Source organism: Ovis aries, chromosome 12, assembly GCF_016772045.2.
Source record: "Ovis aries strain OAR_USU_Benz2616 breed Rambouillet chromosome 12, ARS-UI_Ramb_v3.0, whole genome shotgun sequence".
NCBI lineage: Eukaryota > Metazoa > Chordata > Mammalia > Artiodactyla > Bovidae > Ovis > Ovis aries.
Window position 1 is genome coordinate 57864572 of NC_056065.1, and position 27702 is coordinate 57892273.

The following is a 27702-nucleotide window of genomic DNA, read 5'->3' on the forward strand; positions in this document are numbered from 1 at the left end:
AGTTCAAAAGCATCAGTTCTTCAGTGCTCAGCCTTCTTTATGGTCCAACTCTCACAAACATATCTGACTACTGGAAAAACCATAGCTTTGACTAGAAGGACCTTTATTGGCAAAGTAATCTCTCTGCTTTTTAATATGCTGTCTAGGTTTGGCATAGCTTTTCTTCCAAGGAACAAGTGTCTTTTAATTTCATGGCTGCAGTCACCATCTGCAGTGAGTTTGGAGCCCAAGAAAATAAAGTCTGTCACTGTTTCCATTGTTTCCCCATCTTTTTGCCATGAAGTGATGGGACCGGATGCCTTGATCTTTGTATTTTGAATATTGAGTTTTAAGTCAGCTTTTTCACTCCCCTCTTTCACTTTCATCAAGAGGCTCTTTAGTTCCTCTTTACTTTCTGCCATAATGGTGATGTCATCTGCATATCTGAGGTTATTGATGTTTCTCCTGGAAATTTTGATTCCAGCTTGTGCTTCATCCAGCCTGGCATTTTGCACATTATACTCTGAATATAAGTTAAATAAGCAGGGTGGCAATATACAGTCTTGATGTACTTCTTTCCCAATTTTTAACCAGTCCATTGTTCCATGTCCAATTCTAATGGTTGCTTCTTGACCTGAATACAGATTTTTCAGGAGGCAGGTAAGGTGGTCTAGTATTCCCATCTCTAAGAATTTTCTAGTTTGTTGTGATCAACACAGTCAAAGGTTTTAGCATAGTGGATGAGGCGGAAGTAGATGTTTTTCTGGAATTCTCTTGCTTTTTCTATGATTCATCATGTTGGCAATTTGATGTCTGGTTCCTCTGTCTTTTCTAAAACCAGCTTGAACATCTGAAAGTTCATAGTTCACGTATTGCTGAAGCCTGGCTTGGAGAATTTTGAGCATTATTTTACTAGCATGTGAGATGAGTGCAATTGTGCGGTAGTTTGAGCATTCTTTGGCATTGCCTTTCTTTGGGATTGGCGTGAAAACTGACCTTTTCCAGTCCTGTGGCCACTGCTGAGTTTTCCAAATATGCTGGCTTATTGAGTGCAGCACTTTTAAAGCATCATCATCATCTTCTAGGATTTGAAATAGATCAGCTGAAATTCCATCACCTCCACCAGCTTTGTTTGTAATGATGCTTGCTAAGGCCTGCTTGACTTTGCACTCCAAGATATCTGACTCTAGGTGAGTGATCACACCATTAAGATCTTTTTGGTACAATTCTTCTGTGTATTCTTGCCACCTCTTCCTGATACGTTCTGCTCCTGTTAGGTTCATACCATTTCTGCCCTTTATTGTGCCCATCTTTGCATGAAATGTTCCCTTGGTGTCTCTAGTTTTCTTGAAGAGAACTCTAGAATTTCCCATTCTATTATTTTCCTCTTTGTGTTGGTCACTTAGGAAGGCTTTCTTATCTCTCTTTGCTATACTTTGGAACTCTGCATTCTGATGGATGTATCTTTCCTTGTCTCTTTTCCCTTTCACTTCTCTTCTTTTCTCAGCTGTTTGCAAGACCTCCTCAGACAACCAATTTGCCTTTTTGCATTTCTTTTTCTTGGGGACAGTTCTGATCACCACCTCCTGTACAGTGTTACGAACCTCCGTCTATAGTTCTTTCCATCACTCTATCAGATCTAATCCCTTGAACCTATTTCTCACTTCCACTGTATAATCATAAGGGATTCAATTTAGGTCATTCCTAAATGGCCTAGTGGTTTTCCATACTTTCTTCAAGTTAATTCTGAATTTTACAATAAGGAGTTCATGATCTGAGCCACAGTCATCTCCCAGTCTTGTTTTTGCTGACTGTATAGAGCTTCTCCATCTTTGACTGCAAAGAATATAATCAATCTGATTTCGGTATTGACTATCTGGTGACGTCCATGTGTAGAGTCTCCTCTTGTGTTGTTGGAAGAGGGTGTTTGCTATGACCAGTGTGTTCTCTTAGAAAAACTTTGTTAACCTTTGTCCTGCTTCATTTTGTACTCCAAGACCAAACTTGCCTATTACTCCATTTATCTCTTGACTTCCTACTTTTGCATTCCAGTCCCCTATGGGAAAAAAAAAGGGCATCTTTTTTGTGTGTGTTAGTTCTAGAAGGTCTTTTAGATCTTCACAGAACCCATCAACTTCGGCTTCTTTGGCATTAGTGGTTGGGGCATAGACTTGGATTACTGTGATACTGAATGGTTTGCCTAGGAAATGAACAGAGATCATTCTGTCATTTTTGAAACTGCACGCAAATACTGCCTTTCATACTCTTTTGTTGACTATGGGGGAATACTCCATTTCTTCTAAAGAATTCTTGCCCACAGTAGTAGATATAATGGCCATCTGAATTAAATTTGCCCATTCCAGTCCATTTTAGTTCACTGTTTCCATCTCCTGTTTGACCACTTCCAATTTATTTTGATTCATGGACCTAACATTCCAGGTTGCTATGCAATATTTTTCTTTACAGCATCGGACTTTACTTTCACCCCCAGACATATCCACAGCTGGGCATTGTTTCCACTTTGGCTCAGCCTCTTCATTTCTTCTGGAGCTATTTCTCTACTCTTCTCCAGTAGCATATTAGGCACCTACCGGCCTGGGGAGTTCGTCTCTCTTTTTCTTTCTTTCTTTCTTTTTTTTTTTTTTTTTTGCCTTTTCATGCTGTTCATGGGGTTCTCAAGGCAAGAATGCTGAAGTGGTTTGCCATTCCTTCTCCACTGCACCATGTTTTGTCAGAATTCTCAACCATGACCTGTCCTTCTTGGGTGGCCCTACATGGCATGGCTCATAGTTTCATTGATTTAGACAAGGCTGTGGTCCATGTGATCAGTTTGGTTGGTTTTCTGTGATTGTGGTTTTCATCCTGTCTGGCCTCTGATGTGTCAGGATAAGAGGCTTACGGAGGCTTCCTTATGGGAGGTACTGGCTTTGGGGCAAACTGAGACTTGCTCTGATGGGTGGGCCATGCTCAGTAAATCATTAATGCAACCTTCCGCTGATGTGTGGGGCTGTGTTCCCTCCCTGACTGTGGTAGGGGCAATGGTAACCTCCTTCAAAATAACTTATACCAGCGTACCATGGCTCCCAGGACTGTTAATCAGTGCCCCTGACACCGTGGCAGGCCACTGTAGACCCATGCCTCTGCAGGAGACTCCTGCATATTCACAGGCAAGTGTGGCTCAGTTTGTTGTGGGGTCACTGTTCCTTTCTCCTGGGTCCTGGTGTGCACAGGTTTTGCTTGTGCCCTCCAAGAGTCTGTTCCCCCAGTCCTGTGGAAATTCTGTAATCAAGTCCCACTGGCCTTCAAAGTCATATTCCCTGGGGGTTCTCAGTCCCTTTGCTGGATCCCTAGGTTGGGGATCCAGCAAGTTGTTCTGCAGCTTGTGGGTCATCTGCCCCATGGCTCTGTGGTGGGACTATGGTGACCTCCTCCAAGAGGGCTGATGCCACATGTAGTGCCTCCCAGATCTGCTGCAGCCAGAGCCCCGTCCCTGCCTCAGATCACTGCTGACCTGTGCTGCTGGAGGCAACACTCAGACCCGCAGAGGCAGGTCTGACTCAGTCTCTTGTAGGGTCCCTGGGTCCTGCTGTGCGCAAGGTTTTGTTTGTGCCCTCCGAGTGTCTCTGGTGGGAAGAGATTTAATTCTAAACATAATTTTGCTCCTCCTACCATTTTGTTGGGGCTTCTCCTTTGCCCTTGGACATGTGGTATCTTTTTCCGGTGGGATCCAACATTCTCCTGTCGATGGTTGTTCAGCAGCTGCAGTTTTGGAGTTCTTGCAGGAGAAAATGAGCACGCATCCTTCTACTTCACCACCTTGTAACCACAGTACAAGCTGTTTAGTCGCTCAGTTGTGTCCAATTGAACAGCAGCACAACAGGCTTCCCTGTCCTTCACTATCTCCTGCAGTTTGCTCTAACTCTTGTCCATTGAGTCGGTGATGGCATCCAACCATCTCATCTTCTGTTTCCCCCTTCTCCTCCTGCCCTCAGTCTTTCCTAGCATCAGGGTCTTTTCCAATGAGTCAGTTCTTTGTATCAGGTGGCCAAAATATTGAAGCTTCAGCTTCAGCATCCGCCCTTCCAATGAACATTCAGGCTTTATTTCTTTTAGGATTGACTGGTTTGATCTCCTTGCCGTCCTGAGTAGAGTCTAAGTAAATGAAATTATTTGGCTTTCACAAGTAAATTTCTATTTTTTTCGTCAAGAAGCTGGCTTAGCTGTGACTTTGATATGTAACATGTAACATGTAACATGGAGTTACATGGAGTTTTACTTTCACAGCCAGTTTTAGGACAAAGTGGATACACTGAAGCATCATGAGGAAGGTGCAAATTGTTTTAAGCTGCTGAATATTAGCGGTACCAGCACAAGATGTGAGAATCTAGATATTTAAAATTTGCTTGACAGGTTGCTATTACAAAGTTTCTAGTAATGTTATTTGTGGTCATAAACAGGAAATGGCCAAAAGCTATTCCCTTTGAGAAGCCCAATTTTTACACAGCTGTCAATGCAGCAATTATTTTGTCTTTTTTTTTTTTTTTTTAAGGTGAAGGGACATGTTCCAGGTATTCTTTTTTTTTTTTTTAAGGAAAATCTTTAAACATGTTTAAAACTTTTCTTTCTTAAAAAAGGATTTTTTTTTTTTTTTTTAGTCAAAGTGTCTTCAGATCCGGAGAAAAACCAGTGAAATGGAAACCATATGATTCTGAGGCCAGGTTTTTCAGAAGCGCCGTCAGCACTGAATTCAGGCATTCTTGCTGTGCTCAGCAGACCCAGCCCAGCAATCAAAACTGATTCTAAAGCTGATACTCCTATAACCAGGCAGGTTCCAGCACATTGTGAGCCCTGAAAAAGCATAATTACAAACAAAGACTGACAAGAAGCACACGTTGACTTAATATAGCTCGATTCTTTCAAAGAGCACACAGCTTTTCACACACATGCTCACACCTGTCCTTAGAAACCCTTGATTAGCAGAGGAGAGGGTGGCTGCCATCCCCCGTGTTATAACAGAGGCCACCAAGAGGCTCAGTGGCTAGGCCAGGACCACATGTTATCACCAGCTCAAATTGCTGTCTCTATGAAATGCATGGAATTGATTCGCCCTGTATTTTTAAAGACTACATAAGTGCTAGAGTTTTTTATAAAAACAAAGACCTGGCCCTGACCTTGAGAGGTCTTTAGCCTGATGAGGGGTGACGTTGTATGGCTCAGTGGAGATGATCAGATGTGGGGGAAATGATCATCATCACTGCACTCAAGAAACTGCCATGCTACCTTTTTCTCATGCTGAGAATAACTGCTAGTCTTCTCCAGAAAGCACCAAGAATCCTCACAGGCATGCAGAATGGGAGAGAGGTAATATTGTCTTTTTTTGGCTGTGCTGAGTCTTAATTGTGGTACACAGAATCTTCATTGTCATAGGCGAGATCTTTAGTTGTGGCATGTGGGATCTTTTTTCTTTTTTTTCCAGTGGCAACATGCAAACTCTTAGTTGCGGCATGTGGGATCTAGTTCCCTGACCAGGGATTGAACCCTGGCCCCCTGCAGTGGGATTGCGGAGTCTTAGCCACTGAGGGACCACCACAGAAGTCCCTCATTGTCTTTTATGTGTCTATTATTTTTCAATTGCTGTGTTAGGAATTACCACAACCTTAGTGACACAAAGCAATATGAATTCACTGTATCACAGTTTCTGTGGGTTAGAAGTGCAGGTACAGGTAAACTGGGTTCTCTGCTCTGGGTCTCACAAGACTGAAATCAAAGCATCAGTCAGGGTAGCAGTTCTCTTCTGGGGCTCAGAGGTCTCTTCCAGGCTCATGAGGTTGTTGGCCGAACTGGATGTCTTGAGGTGGTTCCACTGTGGTTCCCATATTCTTACTGGCTATTGACTGGGGATTGTATTTAGTTCCTGGAGGCTACCCACAATCCCTTGCTGCATAAGCCCCATAGACCATACATAGCAGGCTGTTTGCTTTCTTCTGGGCCAGCAGGAGCCATTCTCTCAGACACTTCACTTTCTTTTGGAGGTTCATCTGATTAAACCAAGCCTACCCAAGATACTTTTCCTTTTGATTAACTCAAAGTCAACTGATTAGTAACCTGATCATGGGAAGAGTGTCTCATCACATTCACAGGGCCTGCCTGTACTCAACGGGAGGGGATGATATGGGACATACACAGAAGGACCCAGGAATGTTGGGGACCATTTCAGAAACCGGCATTCTGCAGTGTCCTTCCCATGTCAGTGCTTGCCCACCCTACTGTGTTTGCTGCTTTGGCCTGCTGTGTCAAGCAGCCCCAGTCCCCAGAATGTGCCTCCACCACTATGCCTTTAGAAAGAGAACAGTATTTTTTAAGAGGAACTAATCACTGATGGTAGGCAGTGTTTCAGACAATGTAACGAGTACTTGTTTTCATGTTGTCAGGACTCAGCAGAGTGTCTGGCACTTAGGAGTCCTCAATTTCTGTTTCTCATGCAATGAATGCATAGATGATTAAATGAGAAATATTTTGGGCATCCTCATCAGATTCCATCCCATAAAAATAAATGCCTACCCCCCCTCCCCACGTGCAAGGCTGATTCCTCCTTTTAGTTTATAGCTCTTTCCCCACCCCCTGGTTTAAAAAGTAATGCTTGCTTATTATAAAAACACTCTTGGAAATATTTCTTCTTTCTATGGTTTTATTTTTTATACTTAACTTTTTAAATCCATCTGGAATTAATTTCCCAATATTATATATAAAATAATCCATCCGCTACCCATTTAATCCATGATGCTTCTATATATATATATATATATATATATATATATATGCATATACACCAAGTTCTTATGTATAATAACGTGTATTTCGGAGCTAGCTGTTCTGTTTCATTGATGTGCCCACCCACTTGATATGTCAGTATCACCTAGTTATTGGAATTTTATTGTATGTTTTAAGATCTGATAGGTCAGGTATTGCCTCACTATTCCTCCTTCAGCCCCTCTCTCCACCAGTTCATTAAACACAGGTCTATCTTCCCACCCACTCTAGTACTTTTGAAAGCAAAGAATTCTTTGGCAAAGTCTAGACATGGAACCAGATCTAGGTTCATAGTCTACCTTTGCCCCTTCCTAGCTCAATGCCTCTCAATCTCAGGGATATGTTAAACCGGCAGTGAAATGTTTAGAGTAGAAACTTATTGTCATAATGAACTGGAGTAACATCTAAGAACCATCCAGTACATAGTAGATGGTCAATACCTACTATCTGGAGTGGAGGAGTGACTCTGAAGGCCCAGGAACCTTTGGTTTGTCCCTTCATCCTTATCAGCAGACATGGCAAATCTTTTCAAAACCTCTTGTACAAATGCTGAGGTTTGGATCTCTCAGCCTCAGGTCAGCTTTTAGGCTTAGAGTATCCAGGGTTAAGACTTGGCCCAATCTCTGGGCAGCCTCTTCAGGGTTTGCATTGGTCCAAGGGAAGTCTTTTCATACTGTTCATGGGGTTCTCAAAGAAACGCAATGCCAAAGAATGCTCAAACTTCTGCACAATTGCACTCATCTCACACACTAGTAAAGTAATGCTCAAAATTCTCCAAGCCAGGCTTCAGCAATACGTGAACCATGAACTTCCAGATGTTCAAGCTGGTTTTAGCAAAGGCAGAGGAACCAGAGATCAAATTGCCAACATCTGCTGGATCATGGAAAAAGCAAGAGAGTTCCAGAAAAACATCTATTTCTGCTTTATTGACTATGCCAAAGCCTTTGACTGTGTGGCTCACAATAAACTGTGGACAATTCTGAAAGAGATGGGAATACCAGACCACCTGACCTGCCTCTTGAGAAACCTATATTCAGGTCAGGAAGCCACAGTTAGAACTGGACATGGAACAACAGACTGGTTCCAAATAGAAAAAGGAGTACGTCGAGGCTGTATATTGTCACCCTGCTTATTCAACTTAGGGATCTTCCCTGATGGCAGAGTACATCATGAGAAACGCTGGGCTGGAAGAAGAACAAGTTGGAATCAAGATTGCCAGGAGAATTATCAATAACCTCAGATATGCAGATGATACCACGCTTATGGCAGAAACTGAAGAGGCACTCAAAAGCCTCTTGATGAAAGTGAAAGGGGAGAGTGAAAAAGTTGGCTTAAAGCTCAACATTCAGAAAACGAAGATCATAGTCTGTGGTCCCATCACTTCATGGGAAATAGATGGGGAAACAGTGTCAGACTTTAATTGCTTGGACTCCAAAATCACTGCAGATGGTGATTGCCGCCATGAAATTAAAAGACGCTTACTCCTTGGAAGAAAAGTTATGACCAACCTAGATAACATATTCAAAAGCAGAGACATTACTTTGCCAACAAAGGTCCATCTAGTCAAGGCTATGGTTTTTCCAGTGGTCATGTATGGATGTGAGAGTTGGACTGTGAAGAAAACTGAGCACTGAAGAATTGATGCTTTTGAACTGTAGTGTTGGAGGAGACTCTTGAGAGTCCCTTGGACTGCAAGGAGATCCAACCAGTCCATCCTAAAGGAGATCAGTCCTGGGTGTTCTTTGGAAGGAATGATGCTAAAGCTGAAGCTCCAGTACTTTGGCCACCTCATGCGAAGAACTGACTCATTGGAAAAGACTCTGATGCTGGGAGGGATTGGGGGCAGGAGGAGAAGGGGACGACCGAGGATGAGATGGCTGGATGGCATCATGGACTCAATGGACGTGAGTCTGAGTGAACTCCAGGAGTTGGTGATGGACAGGGAGGCCTGGTGTGCTGTGATTCATGGGGTCGCAAAGAGTCAGACACAACTGAGCGACTGAACTGAACTGAAGGGAAGTCTGGTGGTTGTGCTGAACTGGAGCCATTTCAGAGTGATCTGGGGGCCTGGGGTGTGGGTGTGAGTAAAGTGCTGAAATCCACTTTACCTAACCTTAAATGAAATGCCAGGGAATTAACACCCTTTGCTTCATCCCCAGGGAGCCCATCTCTAGACTGGCAGCCAGAGAAAGGCTTCAGTCCACAAATTACAGGTGTTGGGGATGGGAAGTCATTCTATCACAGACAGAGATGGTACTGGTGAGGGGAGATGGGTGAGACTCTGACAGCATGTGCTAGACTTTGAAGGTGGAAGACATGAATTGGATTGCAAGAGCCCCCACAGTATTAAGTTAGCCCTGTGCACTTGCCCAGAAATTTATAAAGGTGACTAGTTATCCTTAGACAAGTGCAGGCACTGGAAAGCAAAGGCCTGGGGTGAGTCATAGGGAGCCAGGAGTTTTGAAGGCCCAAACTTCTTTCCTGGCACTTTCCCTCCAACTCAGAGAGGGCAGGACAGAAATACACTCTTTCATATCTTCAAGAGGGATCCCAGAAGGCCTACTGTGTGCTCTCAGGAACTAAGATAGGAGGACAGACAGCTGTGACCTCAGAGAACTTCCATACAACACAGTGAGGAGAAAGAGCGTGATGGTCTTCCTCGTGTTCCTGGATTTGCTCTCTGATGATGCCAATGAGGCAGTTTGATTTTCCACTCTAGCTATATCCCTGCATGGCCTTCTGTGAAAGAGCAGATCAGATGTTCACAGCTAGAAGTCAAAAGCTGGACTATTAGCTAGTCAAGCCTTTTTCTCTTCTCCTCTTTTTTAATAAAAAAATAGTTTAATCCTAAATTGTTTTTATTTTTTAATTGAAGTATGTTTAATTTACAATGTTGTGTTAGTTTCAGGTGTATGGCACAGGATTCAGTTATCTATATATATGTATGTGTGTGTATATATATATATAAAGTATTTTATTTATAAAGTGTGTATTGGTGTGTGTTAGTCACTCAGTCATGTCTATCTCTTTGCAACCCCATAGACTGTAGCTCACCAGGCTCCTCTGTCCATGGAATTCTCCAGGCAAGAATACTGAAGTGGGTTGCCATTCCCTTCTTCAGAGGATCTTCCCGACTTGGGGATTGAACCCAGTCTCCTGCACTGCAGCCAGATTCTTTACTGTCTGAACCACCAGGGAAGCCATATATAACTTTGCTGTTGATTAGTCACTCAGTCATGTCCCTAAGAGTCCACAACTCTTTGTGACCCCATGGGCTGCAGCACACCAGGCTTCCCTGTCCTTCAGTATCTCCTGGGGTTTGCTCAGACTCATGTCTATTGAGCTGATGGTGCCATCCAACCATCTCATCCTCTGTTGCCCCTTTCTCTTCATGCCCTCAATCTTTCCCAGAATCAGTGTCTTTTCCAATGAGTCAGCTGTTCCCATCAGGGGGCCAAAGTATTGGAGCTTCAGCATCAGTCCTTCAGTGAATATTCAGGTTTGATTTCCTTTATGATTAACTGCTTTGATCTCCTTACTGTCCAAGGGACTCTCAAGAATCTTCTCCAGCACCACAGTTTGAAAGCATCAATTCTTCGGTGCTCAGCCTTCTTTATGGTCCAGCTCTCACATCCACACATGACTACTGGAAAAGCCATAGCTTTGACTACAGGGACCTTTATTGGCAAAGTGATGTCTCTGCTTTTTAACATGCTGTCTAGGTTTGTCATAGTTTCTCTTCCAAGGCGCAAAGATCTTTTAATTTCATGGCCACAGTCTCCATCCACAGTGATTTTGCAGCCCAAGAAAATTAAGTCTGTCACTGTTTCCATTTATTCTCCATCTATTTGCCATGAAGTGTGGGGGCCAGATGCCATGATCTTAGTTTTTTGAATGTTGAGGGTTTTTTAAAATATAAATTTATTTATTTTAATTGGAGGTTAATTACAATATTGTGTTGGTTTTGCCATACATCAACATGAATCCTTCACAGGTATACACGTGTTCCCCATCCTGAACCCCCCTCCCTCCTCCCTCCCCGTACCATCCCTCTGGGTCGTCCCAGTTGCACCAGCCCCAAGTATCCAGTTTCATGCATCAAACCTGGCCTGAGTTTTAAGCCAGTGCTCTCACTCTCCTCTTTCACTTTCATCAAGAGGCTCTTTAGTTCCTCTTCACTTTCTGCCATTAAGGTGGTGTCATCTGCATATCTGAGGTTACTGATATTTCTCCCGGCAATCTTATTTCCAGCTCAAGCTTCATCCTTCCTGGTATTTTGCATGATGTACTCTGCATAGAAGTTAAATAAGCAGAGTGACAATATACAGCCTTGACGTACTTCTTTCCCAGTTTTGAACCAGTTTGTTGTTTCATGTCTAGTTCTAACTGTTGCTTTCTGACCTGCATATAGGCTTCTCAGGAGGCAGATAAGGTGGTCTGATAGTCCTATATCTTTAAGAATTTTCCACAGCTTGTTGTGATCCACACAGTCAAAGGCTCTAGCATAGCCAATGAAGCAGAAGTAGATATTTTTCTGGAATTCCTTTGCATTTTCTATGATCCACCAGATGTTGATAATTTGATCCCTGCCTTTTCTAAATCCAGCTGGTGCATCTGGAAATTCGCGGTTCACATACTGTTGAAGCCTCGCCTGAAGGATTTTGAGCATTACCTTACTAGCGTGTGAAATGAGTGCAATTGTGCAGTAGATTGAACATTCTTTGGCATTGCCTTTCTTTGGGATTGGAATGAAAACTGACCTTTTCAAGTCCTGTGGCCACTGCTGAGTTTTCCAACTTTGCTGGCATATTGAGTATACCACTTTCATAGCATCATTTTTGAGGATTTGAAATAGCTCAGCTATTTCATATATACATGTGTGTGTATATATATATGTGTGTGTGTATATATATATATATATATAATTTGTCAGATTCTTTTCTCTTATAAGTTGTTACAAAATATTGAGTACAGTTTCCTGTGCTACACAGTAGGTCCTTGTTGCTCATCTATTTTATATATAGTAGTGTGTATATGTTAATTCCGAACTCCTCATTTATCCGACCCCCTCGCCTTTCCCCTTTAGTAACCATAAGTTTGTTTTCTATGTCTGTGGGTCTATTTCTGTTTTACAAATAAGTTAATTTGTGTCTTTAATTTTTTTATCCATATATAAGTGATATATTTGTCTTTCTCTGACTTATTTCACTTTGTATGATAATATCTCCGTCCATACGTATTGCTGCTAATGGCATGACTTCATTCTTTTTTGTGATGGAGTAATATTCCACTATGCACATATACCACGTCTTCCTAATCCATTTACCTGTTAGTGGACGTGTAGTTTACTTCCATGTCTTGGTTCTTGTAAATAGTGCTTATGTGAACACTGGGGTGACTGTATCTTTTCAAATTATTGTTTTCTCTGGATATATGCTCAGGAATGGGATTGATGGATGATATGGTAACTCTATTTTTTGTTTTATAAGGGACCTCTGTACTGTTCTCCATAGTAAGCCTCTTTATTTTCTGTAAGAGATAACCCAGAGAAAGGTGGTGATTTGCCCAAGTTAATCCAGCTTCATAACAGTGATGGGACTTGACTATTCTACCCACAATTCACCATCAGAAAAATGGGGTTTCTCTTTGCTTTACATCAAGTCTCTAGAGACAGCACACAGTATATGAGTCTATCACTGGAACACAGTGAGCATTTACATTTTTGAGAGAGGAAGACAAATGTGGATGGTGTCTACATTTTTACATAGAAAACAAGGAAGCAACACACCGTAAGAGTTAGTTAGACCACCTGATGTCAAAGTTCTGGTTTCTTCACTTAAAAGCTGCATGAGCTTAAGCTGCTTTCTTCATCTCACTATACCTTATCTTCTTATCTGTAAAATGATCATGATGGTATTGCCCGTAGGATTGTTTTAAGAATTACGTGAAACGTACATGGACACTTAGCTCAAGGCCTAGAATGAAGGTGCATCACTAGAATGAAGGGTTTCTAGAAGGGTCCCTGCCCAGGGAGGTTTGATGTTCCCAGGCCCACGGGGTCAGACCAAGGTGTGCAACTGACATCTCGTGTGGCCCTTTTCCAGTTCCAGGAGCCCTGGAGGAGCGCACAGAGCGAAGAGTGTGGCGAGAGAATGAAGACACCAACCGCCCGGGAGAAGCATGAGGTGGCAGTGCAGCGCTCGGTTTAGAGGGCTTCGGCCGGTGGCGGCGGCCCCATGGGCAACTCTACTGGCACTAGGCCTCCCCGGTTGGGTGCTGGCTGTCTCGGCCACGGCGGCCGCTGTGGTCCCCGAGCATCATGCCTCCACGGCCGGCCAGCCGCCGCTGGACTGGCTTCTCACCGATCGGGGTCCCTTCCACCGCGCGCAGGAGTACACGGACTTCGTGGAGCGCTATCGCCAGGGTTTCACCACCAGATACAGGATCTACAGGTGAGTGGGGCTCCCCTCCAAAGCCAGTCTGGGTCTGCTCGGGTGCCAACCGCCAAGCCAGCTGGCAGACCGCAGATTGCACTAGGAGAGAGCTGAAGGAGTAGCAGGCAGGGCGAACAAGCTTGCCATGTTTTTTTTTTTTTTAAGCAAGAAGAAAACACATACAAGCTGGAAAACCTGCTGATGCCTCCTGGGGAACTTAGCAAAAGGGTTTCTATTTATAGGTTGTACTGCTTATAAATTGAGGACAAATCAGGCGGCATGGAGTCAGCATGTGGCCTGCGCTGCTGCAGGAGGTCAGAGTCAAATGCTGCGGATGGGTTTTAACTAATGGGTGAGATACGTTTATGAGTTGTAATTACCTCGACTTGCAAATGAAGGCAGGGCAGCTCCAGTTCCTGCCTTAGAAGAGGGGGGAGTTCCACAGGGGCAGGGAGGGGCCTGCCCTCACCCTTGTCGACACCACAGCCTCAGCTGGCCTTGTGCAAGGAAAGGGGCTGTGTCTTCCTGCCCTCTCTCTGCATGTCCCTCAGGAGCATCAGAGCTGAAAGTCAGACAAGTGACCTAACTGGTTCATCTGACTAGGCACAAATTCCCAGCTGCTGGAGCAGCACTTCAAAAGCACAAGGCTCCCCGAAACCCTCACCTTGGGTGACTCAGTGAGCCTCAGGACTCTCTGGAGTATATCCCTGAATTCAACCTTGCCCTTCATCCCTGGGCTCAGTCTCTCCCTTAGTGTCAACCCCTTTTCCTCTTCACATTGACTGTAGTCTTCAGATAACTCTAGGAGCTTGGCTAGAATTTTCTTTTTAATTAAAGACATTTACTTTTCAATTACAGATTCATTCCTAATGAAAGGAGTGGAGATGGAATATGAAAAAACACAAAGAGAAACAGAATCAGAAAATCACCTATTCTTTTGTCAGGTAGAGGTTGCTCTCTGTAACCTGAGTGTATGCATTCTTAGTCTTACGAACATGCTAAAGGTTTCACCCTCTTTCTGGGTCTAGCAGCTTACATGCCTTACGTACGTGAACTCACTTAATCTTTCTAACAATCCTCTGTGGGAAGAACAATTATTCTCCCCGTTGTACAGATGAGAAAATTGAGGTCCAGAGAAGTTAAGGAACTTGTCCAGGGGCACATAGCTGGTAAATGGTGAAGCCAGGATTAGCTCCCAAGCAGTCAGACTCCAAAGCCTGGGTCCTTAAATTATATTTAAAGAAATTAGATTTTTCTGTTTTTAAGTTGTTTTTTTTTAATGTTGTTTTACTTACACAGTAACCTGTTTGGGTTAGTATGGAGTCTTAGAAATGAGGGTTTAACATATTCAGCCCTGAGAGATTCACTTATAGGGGCCATTCTCCCTGTACATGATTTCCCACATGGCAGATGCAGACAGACAGACAAGATGAGGTGTTTGAGGGGCTGGTGCTTTATGAGTGCAGAGGTATGTAGAGACAAAAGCCCTTTCTCTCCCAGTCTGGTGTTAGAAAGGATTGCGGTTGATACTCTCTGCTTCAGCAGCTCTGGTCCTTGCCATCCTCCACACACTATGGTGGAAATTCTCACAGGGCCACTGAGGCAGAGACCAGCTCGGGCAGAGTGACTGAGTGAAGCCTGCTCCAGTGAGAGAGGTTAGCTTGAATCTCAGTAAGTATATAAATTAGAACTGTATCCTTCACAAATTTTCTATAAGGTAAATTCAGGGTGATGCTTCTTATCAAAGAAATTCCTTTTCCATCCCACCAAAAAAAAAGAAAAAGGAAAACAGAAAATCTACTCTAGAATGCATTAACAGAAAATCTCCCCTAGAATGCATTTAGTGGTGAATTCCTCTGGTCTAGGAAAACAAGATTTAATTCATCTCAGACTTTTCCGTTCACCCCAAAATCTTTCAAAACACTGTTATCACCAAATATATATATATACACACATACATATACATATATATTTTTTTTCCAAGTAAATGGGAACCGAAATGTCAGACTGGAACCCCAACAGCACCATTCATGGCAAAGGACTCTGGGAACTAGAGTTAGAGCACCAGTTTCCTTCTCCTTCCACAGCTGTTTCTTGCCATCAGGGCCCCGCCTCAAGCCTGGCTAGCCCTGAATGCCTGGGTGGCAGCTCAGAGCTGGCCCCCACAGGAGTGTCTGGAATCACTTCTGCACCATCAACAGTTCTATCCGTTGGTAATAGTTGTTTAATCATTTACTGTGCAGCTCTCACACTGTGCCTCTCTGTTTCTCTGGGGTCAGTTATTGCGCCTGAACTTGTGCTTGGGGAAACAGTAACCAGTCACTCTGACAGGAAAGCAGTGTTCTGATTTGCAGCCCTGTGAGGGGGCAGTGAGAGAATAGTCCCACACGGCTGCTCCAGGATCACTCTGGGAGTCCTGCTTTTAGTTATTAAATGCAAGATGGTGGATCCAGGTAGACAAGTGTTGTAGGGGTCTGTATTATCCCCATGAGAACTCACTCTTATCCCTTCCCCTTTTGTCTGTAGTGGTGATTCCCTCAAGCAATTCAAGAGCTTGCTTACTCTGACTAGAACAGGTCATGGAAAACTGGTAGAATATATATTGAGGGTCATCTCCAGTGACTGCTGCTGCTGCTAAGTCGCTTCAGTCGTGTCCGACTCTGTGCGACCCCATAGACAGCAGCCCACCAGGCTCCACCATCCCTGGGATTCTCCAGGCAAGAACACTGAAGTGGGTTGCCACTCCCTCCTCCAATGCATGAAAGTGAAAAGTGAAAGTGAAGTCGCTCAGTCGTGTCTGACCCTCAGCGACCCCATGGACTGCAGCCTTCCAGGCTCCTCCATCCATGGAATTTTCCAGGCAGGAGTACTGGAGTGGGGTGCCATTGCCTTTTCCCTCCAATGACTAGAAGGGCATTTTCTCTAGAAGGCCAGATGGAGAAAGAGTTTGCAGAGAATGTCAGAAATGCTCTGCAGTGAGATATTGAGCCTTGAACAGAATTAGTCTTTTATTCAATTTTTTCTTTTTAAATGTATTTGGCTGTGCTGGGGCTCAGTTGTGGCATGCAGGATCTTCATTACGTCATGTGGGTTCTTTTGTGGTGGCACACGGCCTATGGAGCAGGTGGGCTCAGTAGTTGCAGCACAAAAACTTAGTTGCTCTGAGGCATGTGAGATCTTAATTCCCCCACCAGGGATCGAACCTGAACCCCCTGCATTGCAAGGCAGATTACTAACCCCTGGATCATCAGGGAAGTCTCTTATCCAACATTTTAAGAAAGCTTTTGGTGTTTGGAGATTGTATGGTATTTGCATGTGCTTTCCATATAAGAAAGGAGATGAACTGTGATGGGGGAAGAATAAGACTTTCCAGTGGGGTTAGAGTGTTTGGTGTAGAATTTCACGAAACTCTATCCCATAGCAGAAGAGAGGCCCTTCTTCTCTTCTAGCTGTGTGTGAGCATATCATAACAATTATACAACCAAATTCTAAGATTAAACTCCAAGTACTATCTCTTCTTTTCACTTTTCCATTCTTATTTGGAAATCAGAGTGTTCTCTCACTTGGAGGAGATGACTGATTGTTCTAAAATAGCTCTGGCCTCTCTAACTGTGGGTCCCCAGAGATTATTGCTCTCTCCATTTAGGTTTGTATTCACATAGGCACAGGTGCTTCAAAGTGAAGGTTCTGGAGCCAAATGACCTGAACTCTAATCCTGGAGCTGTAGCTTACTAGCTTTATAATGTTGGGATAATTATTTAATTTCTTTGTTCCTCACTTTCTTTATTTGTAAAATTGGGACAATTATAGTGCCCACTTCTAATGGACTGATGTGAAAATTATAAGAGTTGATAGATGTAAAATACTTAGAATAGTGCTTAATAAATATTACCTATTATTAGAATATCCTCAATAAATATTAACCAATGGAAAAGTTATAATGAGATGAGAGCCATGGGTACTCTCTTTGTGATAACATCTGCTGAGGACTTAGCATTTGACAACTTACATTAGAAGGAGAAAAAAATGTTCTCGTGTTTTGTTTTTTTTTTTAATAAATAGAGAAGTGTTTAATGCTTCTCTGTTTTTTTTAAAATTAATTAATTTATTTGTGACCCTACCCTACAGCATGCCAAACTTCCCCAACCAGGGATCAAACCTATGCCCCGTCCATTGCAAGCACAGAGACCCAAACAGTGGAATCGCCAGGGAAGTCCCTCTTGCTTTCTTTTTAAAAGTGTATTAACCTTAATTCCTTCTCTCTCTCTCAACTGGAGAATGAATGAATCTTCTCTGGGGCACACTCTTACTGGTCTTATGGACTACAATAAATAGCTAGCTTATTTCCAGCCTGTTTTAGAGTCACCGCAGAGAATGACCTTTCTTCTAAAGTCAGGGATAGCCAACTGAGCAGGCCTGCCTTGAGGTGTCCTACTGAAGGGAGTCAGTGGTCTCTGCCAGCTTCCTGGTCCCAGGGCTAACATGAACAGTCTCAGGATGGCACCATTATGAGAAAAGAGACGATATACATCCTTGTGAAAACTTTCTAAATAGCAGGATGGGGCTTGGCCATCTTACTCAATTTTTGGTCAGCTTTTAAATTCCATTAGCCGACCTCTCAGCAACTCCTCAAGACCTGTCAGACCAAGATCTGAGCAATCAGCCCACTTCTCAGACACTGTCTCTTAACAGGCTAGTGGTAAGAGCTGTAAGAGCAGAGATCCTGTCTCTAATTCCATTTGTGACCCCTGAATGCCCACATTTGCTCCACTCTTTAGCCCTCAGTACAATAAACATTTAAGTGATCTGCTCTCACACCAGCCCTGTGAGGCAGGTGGGGACTCTTAGGGTTCAAAGTAGTGAGTTGGACTTGTTCAAGGTCAGAGAGGTAGCCAGTCACAGCCAGAAATAACACTCAAGGCTCCTGACTTGAAGTCTCCTTCTCATAACTCTAGACCACGCCACTTCCCTTTGACTGGTAAATGCATCTTCTTCATAATGCGCAACCTAATCAGGCACCTAAATTGAGCTGATGCAAATGTAAATATGGTCTCTCGAAACACTCTAGCGGTAATGTTCCATTCTCTCTTTACTACAAATCAAAGTAATGAGCAGTCTGGGTTTTTTTTTTTTTTAATTTCTTTTTGTATTAAGGCTTTAATAGAGAGATAATCATGGGATTGGAAAAAATCCAAGCCGCTATGATGAAACACTTAAAACTCGGAAAGAATAAATTAAAACGAAGAGAGAAAGTTAGAAATAGTATAGAACAATGAGTGTGATATGGTGGTTGGAAGGAAAAAAGCAAGGCCAGGTATAATTCCAAATTATTGATCCTAGTCATTAATGCCTCCATTTCTGTCTGTCTCTATTTTAGAAAAGAGTCTGGGGATGTGTTAGAAGTCTTTTGAGAGGACAACGAATCAAAAATTAATAGATATCTTCATTTTTAAAGGGACCTTTGTATTTTTTATCATATTCTGGGCAGAGTTTGCAAATTTTGAGAACCAAAGTAGAACAAAGCTTAAAACCAAGAGGTCGCAGTGGTACCCAAAGGTAGGCAGTGTAGAAACAGATATGTGTTTTAGCAGGTGCATCTGGAAACATCCAATAGGACAAACTGGGATAGAATCAGATGGTGTGCTGAATGACGTCCGTTAAAAGAACCTTTCCACAGGCACCAGAGCAGTTATCTTAAGGAAAGATAATCTGTTTATGATTCATCAGGATGAAAAACAAGGCTTGGCAATAGTACCTGAGAAGGAAGTGAGACACAGGCAAAAACCAATATTTTGTCCATACCGCTCCGTGTGTGGACTGTGGACCAGCAGCACTGGCATCACCTGAGAGCTTGTGAAAACTGCAAAACCTCAAGCCTTGTCCCAGCCTACAAAATCAGAATATGCATTTTAGCAAGAGCCCCACATGAACCACATAGCACTAAAGCTTGATTAGATTAAGTGCTTGGGAGATGGAGTGGAGAGCGGAGTGGCCAGGGTGGAGAAGGACAGTAGGCTTCATGGTAAGGCAGCATCCTCCACGATGCACTTGAGGCAGTGAGAATTTTTGCAGGAGATGCTACAAATAGAGTAGTAGTCATAGGAAGTTGAATTTAGGAATTATTAGTGCCAAGGCACAGAAACTCATAAGAATAGATCCAAGCAGCTGGGGGAAAAGATTTTTAAAAGCAGAAAAGGCTGGAGGGCCTAGAACCAGCCTGTGGGTGCCTTGTGGGAGATGGAGAGGTGAGGAAGCAGAGAACAGCTGTGAAAGCCATCACAGAGGGAGCACCAGAGCTGATTTATCATCTGGACCACGTCTCACGGACTAACAAACACTGATTTGAATAAACAGCGAACCCTGGGAGAGGCAGCATCTCCAATTAAGAGATCACAATCCACATAAATAAACGGCAACCTCAGTCTGCCTGGGTAAATCCCAGTGATTTCCTAGGTGTTCATTACGGCTGCAGAGGTAGAGAAAGGTTGTGTTATCACGCAGCTGCAGGGCACCACAAGGGAAGCCCTGGTTCTCAGGCGGATGGGACAGGCAGGGAAGGAGGTGAGCTCTGCCAGAAACACTACCATCACCTGAGCAAACTGGTTGATCTCTGCCCTTCTCGCTGGGTTTCTATTTTGGCAAGGGAGTTTCTTGAGATGGAAGAAGAGAAAGAAATAGTACGAAAACTAGAGCAAAACAAAGCAAAACCAGAGGCACTGCAGAGTGATGAGCCTAGAGACTCATCACAGGTACTCTTTCTTGGTCCATAGAGGTGAGGAGGTGGGACGGGAATAGAATGAAATGTCTAGAATCTACTTTCCTCCAGAGTTCACTGCTGGCTAAATGTACAGCCCAATGTCTGACATAGACTATCTAATCTAGGCTGTAGACCCAGCCCAAGGACTTCACCCAAGGAATTTTATTCCAGAAGTGTCTGGAGGTTGAGCCCTACAAGGGCATACAGGCCCTGGAATCAGGCCTTGCAGACCCTCATCCTTGGACAGCATTTCCTCTCCATCTTAACATGGCAACATCTGGGACAAGTGGAGCCGACCTGTGTGACTGAGGAAGCGTGCTGCTCACTTGGAGAAAGGAGAAAGCACAGAAACAGACAAAGGCGATTCAAGAGCATGAGAAGAGCAGAATCCCTTCAATCTGTTTTATTGAAGGCCAACTCTGTGCTTATCCTTCCACAAGATTCTGACAGTAATCATTAACGGGGAGGACATGGCCCTTGATCTGGAACTCACAAGACCAGTGCATTTGGAGAATGTGCTGGATGGCTCTGCACAGAAAGGTTGAGGAGAGCTGCAATGAAGTAATGCCTTGGCTGGACTCTGATGGCTGAGTGGGAGCTCTCCGGGTGGGGAGCTTGGGGAACTGTGCCGTGGACACAGAAGCAGTATAACCAAAGGTGTGGGAGCACCAGGTGTGCTTTAGAAACTGAGCAGCCGGTTCCAGTTATCCATTGTAAATGCTGAGAAGCATGTGACTGTCCCTCCTTCACCTGTTCTGCCCCACTGCCTTATGTCTGCCATATCTTGTCCCTCCAACATGCCAAAAGGGTCTCCTAGACACTGATTTCTTTCAGGGTGCAGTTTTAAAAAGCCTCTTTCCCGAAGTGGCATGTCATTTTCCTGTATTAGCGACAAGTAAAATGAAGTAGAAGTAATTACATATCTGTAGAAGGCAGGACCAAAGGCAATTCCTTGTGTTTCTCCCTGGGAAAGAATGGACTTTGAATATGCACCTGGTGAGAAAATGATATGCCGTGATTTGAGATCTTATAAAGCCACCTGTTCAACTGAAAATCCAGTGTCACCATGCTTTAAAAATTGAATTTAAGCTTCCCGCACGGTATGTTTGCTCACTTGGTCCTCTTGCAAGCATTTATGGAACATCTACTTTGTGGAAAGCATTATTCTGGGCACCATAGCAGGCTGCAAAAAAGAAAAGAGGATTCTACTGATTTCCAGGAGTTCAGCTGTCCAGTTTGAGTGACAGCACACTCACGGGAAAAACACATTAGAATGTAGCATCCCAGGCTCTGGGGAGAAGAAGATATTTAGCACATTCTCAGTGAGTGATGGATAGATTTGGTCCATGAATGCCATCTCAGAATAAATTCTCAGGATGTCAGTCCCATGCTCCCCAAGGACAAAATGACTCTTACCCCAGATTTTCTCATGTCTTCTGGGGGGCTATATCCAGGTCATTCACATGGGATTGAAATAGGATTGCACAGGTGGTCTGTGAATAGAAAATGTTAAAAAAAAAAAAGTGCAAAAAAGGCAGGGAAAAAGCCAGGAAGGCCAGGGGGAGAAAGCCAGTTCAGTTTTGTTTTCAGATGAGATTTAGTAGAGAGATCTTGAGTCAGTCAGGCAGAGAAAAAGAGGATTAATTTTTGCTTTGAGAAATAATTAATTTTATTCATGAATGAATTGCTACTTAGAGGCGCGTAGATGTGGAAAGGAATGAGGTAGGCTTCATCTAAAAACCGTCGCGACACAGATGCAGACAGACAGGAACACTGGCTGGCCACGTGGTCTTTTCATTTTTTTTTTTCCTTTCCCTCAAGAGAAGAGCTTTTTCTGGGTCAGGGATTCTCCATTTTTTTTTCCCCGCTATTCAGCTTCTGCCACATTTATCCCACCTCAGGGCTTCCCACATCTCCTACAAGAAAATGATGTCAGTCCACGTTGTTTAGAACAGTGAGTGGCATGTGGCGGGGCATTTATTCTCTCAGTGCATGTTATCTCGGTGTGCTGGCCGCTCCCCAAGGGCGGGGGGCACAGCTGTGAATGAGATGCGGCCCAGGCCTCAGGGAGCTCTGCCCTCCAGGAAGGCAGACCCACGGGAGCAAATGGATGGAAGTGGGCTGAGGTCTGTGCGGCCGACCAAAACGCTGGGTGTGAGTTTGGTTCCCAATGCCAGGTATCCATTTTCTCCTCCAGGATTTGAAACAGGTGAGAGTGCTCGCAAGGTGCTCAAAGCCAGTGGGACAGATTTATCACCATAAAGCAAGGCTGGAGATGAAGGTTTGGACCTGAGTCTGAGACAGTTGTGTGAATTCCTCTTCTCACAATCTGTCCTGACTCAAAGACAGCCTTCTGGTCTTTCAGACTGATTTGCCCAAGTGAAGCAACCAGAGAAGGCATCATTGGATCCTGCAGATGGGCTGGGCAGGTGACCTCAGATGGAGCTCTGCCAGCTGAGCAGGAGAAAACCCTGGAAGGGATTGTTGACTGGAGGGTGTGGGTATACAAGAGGCAGAAGCTTTCTGTGTACAGGGATCTCAAAGCATTGACTGTTGTTGCTGTTCAGTCACCAAGTCGTGTCAACTCTGCCACCTCGTGGACTGCAGCACGCCAGGCTTCCCTGTCCCCCACCATCTCCTGGAGTTTGCCTGAGTCCATGTCCATTGAATCAGTGATGCAATCCAACAATCTCATCATCTATCCCTTACTTCTCCTGCCTTCAATCTTTCCTAGCATCAGGGTCTTTGCAATAAGTCAGCTGTTAGCATCAGATGGCCTAAGTACTGGAGCTTCAGCTTCAGTGTCAGTCTTCCAAAGAGTATTCAGGGTTGATTTCCTTTAAGATTGATTGGTTTGATCTCCTTGATGTCCAAGGGACCCTCAAGGGTCTTCTCCAACACCACAGTAAAGCATCAATTCTTCAGTACTCTGCCTTCTTTATTGTCCAGTTCTCACATCTGTACATGACTACTGGAAAAACCATAGCTTTCACTATATAGACCTTTGTCAGCAAAGTGATGTCTTTGCTTTTTACACACTGTCTAGGTTTGTCATAGATTTCCTGCCAAGAAGCAGTCATCTTCTAATTTCTTGACTGCAGTCACCATCTGCAGTGATTTAAGAACCCAAGAAGAGGAACTCTGTCATTGCTTCCACATTTTCCCCTTCTATTTGCCATGAAGTGATGGGGCCAGATGCCATGCTCTTGGGTTTTTTTAATATTGAGTTTTAAGCCGGCCTTTTCACTCTCCTCCTTCACCCTCATCAAGAGGCTCTTTAGTTCCTCTTTGCTTTCTGCCATTAGACTGGTATCATCCACAGAACCAGAGATCAAATCTCCAACATTCACTGGATCATAGAGAAAGCAAGAGAATTCCAGAAAAACATCTACCTCTGTTTCAAAGGTCCATATAGTCAGACCTATATATAGCCAACAAGCTATATATAGCTGTATAGCCAACAAAGGTCTGTCTAGTCAAGGCTATGGTTTTTCCAGTGGTCATGTATGGATGTGAGAGTTGAACTGTGAAGAAGGCTGAGCACTGAAGAATTGATGCTTCTGAACTGTGGTGCTGGAGAAGATTCTCGAGAGTCCCTTGGACTGCAAGGAGATCAAACCAGTCAATCCTAAAGGAAATCCTGAATATTCATTGGAAGGACTGATGCTGAAGCTCCAATACTTTGGACACCTGAGGAGAAGAGCTGACTCATTGGAAAAGACCGTGATGCTGGGAAAGATTGAGAGCAGGAAGAGAAGGGGATGACAGAGGATGAGATCGTTGGATGGCATCCCCAACTCGATGAACATGAGTTTGAGCAAGCTTCAGAAGACAGTGATGGACAGGGAAGCCTGGTGTGCTGCAGTCCATGGTATCGCAGAGTCAGATACGACTCAGTGACTGAACTGTTTCATTGACTACGCCAAAACCTTTGACTGTGTGGATCATAACTAACTGTTGAAAACTCTTAAAGAGATGGGAATACCAGACTTCCTGAGAAAGGTGTAGACTACACAGTGTTAAAGTGTGGGCCACAGGGCAGCAGGCTGTCACCAACCTCCCCAGTTTCTTCATGGGATGAAAGGAGTAAGGGGGCAAAGAAGGGAGATTGTTTTAAAAGGGCAAATGCATAAATTATAAGAAAGTATTCTCTCCATATTGTGACATAGTAATAATAATAATAAATATTGACTATATATATTAAATATTCACAATGTTCCTAACATCTTACTAAGTGCATAATAATATGTAATTGTGCCTGTGTGTGCTCAGTCGTGTCCAACTCTTTGTGACCTTGTGGACTGTAGGCCACCAGCCTCCTCTGTCCATGGAATTTTCCAGGAAGAATACTGGAGTGTGTTGCCATTTCCTACTCCAGGGGATCTTTCCCACCCCGGGATCAAACCCAGTTCACCTGTGTGTCCTGCATTGGCAGGCGGGTTCTTTACCACTGTGCCAGCTAGGAAGCCCTAAAGCACTCACCCAGTGTGGGGCTCAAACCCACAACCCTGAGATTCAGAGTCTCATATACGTTACAATTGTCATTATGAGAAATGTACCAAGGAGATACTCTTGGTATACATTTTTACAGATGAAGACACTGGGTTTTAGAGGGTGTTAATGCAACTGGTAAGAGGAAGAGTCAGAAGTCAACTGGTCAGATCCCAGTAGAGGATCTGACCATTGTATGATTATTATTGAATCAAATCTGAACCTGGGCTTCTTAATGCTCCAAGAGAAATGGGGCCTTCTCTTATAATTACCTCTGCTCTCTGCCCCTCCTACTCTTCCTTCTGGCATTCTGGCAGATCTTTGGGGTGGAGAAGTTGGGTCTCAGGGGGCTAGAAGGTGTCTCATCCTACTCAAAGACCCTGTAGTTCTGTGTTTCCACCTGAGCTCTCCATCTGTACTTGGGCTCTGGGGAACCCTTAGTGGGAGGAAGCTACAGATGAACCTTCCTGGAGCAGCTCACCCACAGAGAATTTTGTATGTGTCAGCTTCGCACTGTGGTGTATTTCTCTGAGGGTGCAGTGTAAATTGAATTTCTGCAAATCAGATCCTCTACTGGAGGAACACTTAATGCCATTTCCAAAATGCAGTATCTAATTTTTTTTTTCCTGGCAATGGCTTATAAAAATTCAGTGCTAAGCCAGTCTCTAGCCCCTGACTTTAGGATCCAGTAGCTACTGATTCAAAAGCACACACTATCCACTTGGAAATGTCTTATATTTCAAGGAATATTTCCATCCAGCCAGAAGAAACCATGGGTAATGGATATAACCTCTGCTTATTGGGCCACTTTGTAAATGTGGAGTTTCATGTAATGACAAGATTGGTATATGCTCTGGGTCATTCCCACTTAAACCCTTTGCATCCACAGAGCATCATGGAATCAGATGAAGCAGTGAAAAAGACCTAGGGGCTGGGACTCCCAAGTCAGCTTTAGAATTTGTAGGAATAGGGTGAGCAGATTAGCCACCTGGACCGTGGCTTAGAGAGGATGCCAGAATCTGGCAGAGCTCCTTCTCGGTGCTGTGTGTTTCCCTCTGCACTTGTTTAATGCTCCCTAGTTCTGCCACCACGCCAGGCTCTCCCCTGAGCCCAGAAATGTGCCTCTCTCTCCCTCCCCCTTGCAAAAAAAAAAAAAAAAAAAAACACCAAAAACCAAGCTGTGGACGTCAGAATGAACACACAGTGTCACTGGCCAGGCAGGAGGCCCTAGAAGGATTAAAATGAGGTAGCCAGGACTAGCTTTGCACCAAGCTCTTCATTACCAGCCTTGGTGCCTGGGAGAATTCTCATCTTCTGTGAGCGTTGGCAGTGCCTGCACCTCACTGGGGACACGCTAGTGATGGAGGAGGAAGAGGAAGGAAGACTCTTTGGGGAGTGAGTTCTCCTGGACCCACAGAGGCATGTAAATAAATACCTAATGATCCCTCGACGAGGGTCACATAGTTGGTTTATTAGTAACGGAGGTAAACTTCAGTGTGATGAGGCTTTGCTTAGCTGTGTTCTGTTTATGTTCTAAAGGGTGAGTCTGATAAAGACCACATGCAGAGGAAAGGAGGCTGTCAAGTCCTTGAAAGTCAGCCTCAGTCATCTGAAAATTGATGCTCAAATGGGACTCCATAGAGGAAATGTGGCTCTAGAGGCTGATAATACATTCATCTGCCTTCTGTTTCCACTAAGTAGGGCGATGTCCATTCTGGTGCCTGCAGGCCTGGAGACTAAATCAAAGAACCACAGATTTAGTGGTTGGTCTAGAGTAAGAGCCCAGAGCTGCAGAAACAGTGTCTGAGGATGTAAGGTAGCCTGGCAACATGGGATGGCAGAATGGAGCCAAGGTGCCCAGAAATGTGAGTTAGAAGGAAAGTTTATTTTTATTTTTTATTAAAGTTTAGATGATTTACAATATTGTGTTAGTTTCTTTTTTTTTTTTTTTTGGCCTGGAAATACTTATTTAATCTATTATTCCATTTACTATATAATAATGACAAACATTTATTTTCCAAAATGCCAGTTCAGTCAGTCACTCAGTTGTGTCCAACTCTTTGTGACCCCATGGACTGCAGCACACCAGGCTTCCCTATCCATCACCAACTCCTGGAGCTTGCTCAAACTCACGTACATCAAGTTGGTGATGCCACCCAGACATCTCATCCTCTGTTGTCCCCTTCTCCTGCCTTCAATCTTTCCCAGCATCAGGGTCTTTTCCAATGAATCAGTTCTTCCCATCAGGTGGCTAAAGTATTGGAATTTCAGCTTCAGCATCAGTCTGTCCAGTGAATATTCAGGACTGATCTCCTTTAGGATGGACTAAAGGAGATGTTGGTGTTGGATCTCCTTGCAGTCCAAGAGACTCTCAAGAGTCTTCTCCAACATCACAGTTCAAAAGCATCAATTCTTCGGCGCTCATTTTTCTTTATAGTCCAACTCTCACATCCATACATGACTACTGGAAAAACCATAGCCTTGACTAGACTGTTGGCAAAGTAATGTCTCTGCTCTTTAATATGCTGTCTAGGTTGGTCATAGAGAAGGAGATGGCAGCCCACTCCAGTCTTCAAGTGTACAGCACAGTGATTCAGTTACACATACACACACACCACACATTGTTTTTGTTCAGTCCCTAAGTTGTGTCCAATTCTTTGTGACCCCATGGACTGCAGCATGCCAGATTTCCCTATACTTCACTATATCCAAGTTTGCTCAAATTCATGTCCATCGAGTCAGTGATGCTATCTAACCATCTCATTCTCTGCTGTCCCCTTCTCCTTTTGCCTTCAATATTTCTTAGCATTAGGGTTTTTTCCAATGAGTTGGCTCTTTGCATCAGGTGGGCAAAGTACTGGAACTTCAGCATCAATCATTCCAATGAATATTCAGGTTGATTTCCTTTAGTATTGACTGGTTTGATCTCCTTGCAGTCTAGGAGACTCTCAAGAGTCTTCTCCAGCACCACAGTTAGAAAACACCAATTCTTCAACCCTCAGCCTTCTTTATGGTCCAACTCTGACATCCATACATGACTACTGGAGTAACCATAGCTTTGACTTTACAGACCTTTGTTTACAAAGCGATGTCTCTGCTTGTTAATATGCTGTCTAGGTTTGTCATAGATTTTCTTCTAAGGAGCAAATATCTTTTGATTTCATGGCTGAAGTCACTGTCCACAGTGATTTTCAGTTCAGTTAAGTTCAGTCCAGTCACTCAGTTGTGTCC

General features: G+C 43.8%; 1 protein-coding gene across 1 annotated transcript in view; it reads left to right on the forward strand.

Moving 5' to 3' along the window:
* The window catches only part of BRINP2 (BMP/retinoic acid inducible neural specific 2), a 145491-nt gene that overhangs the window by 71432 nt on the left and 46357 nt on the right, over nt 1–27702 (forward strand). The window contains exon 2 of the mRNA XM_015099331.4: nt 12894–13241. Coding sequence (XP_014954817.2) covers nt 12970–13241 — 272 coding nt within the window. The 5' untranslated portion in view covers nt 12894–12969. The remainder of the gene's footprint in view (nt 1–12893; nt 13242–27702) is intronic.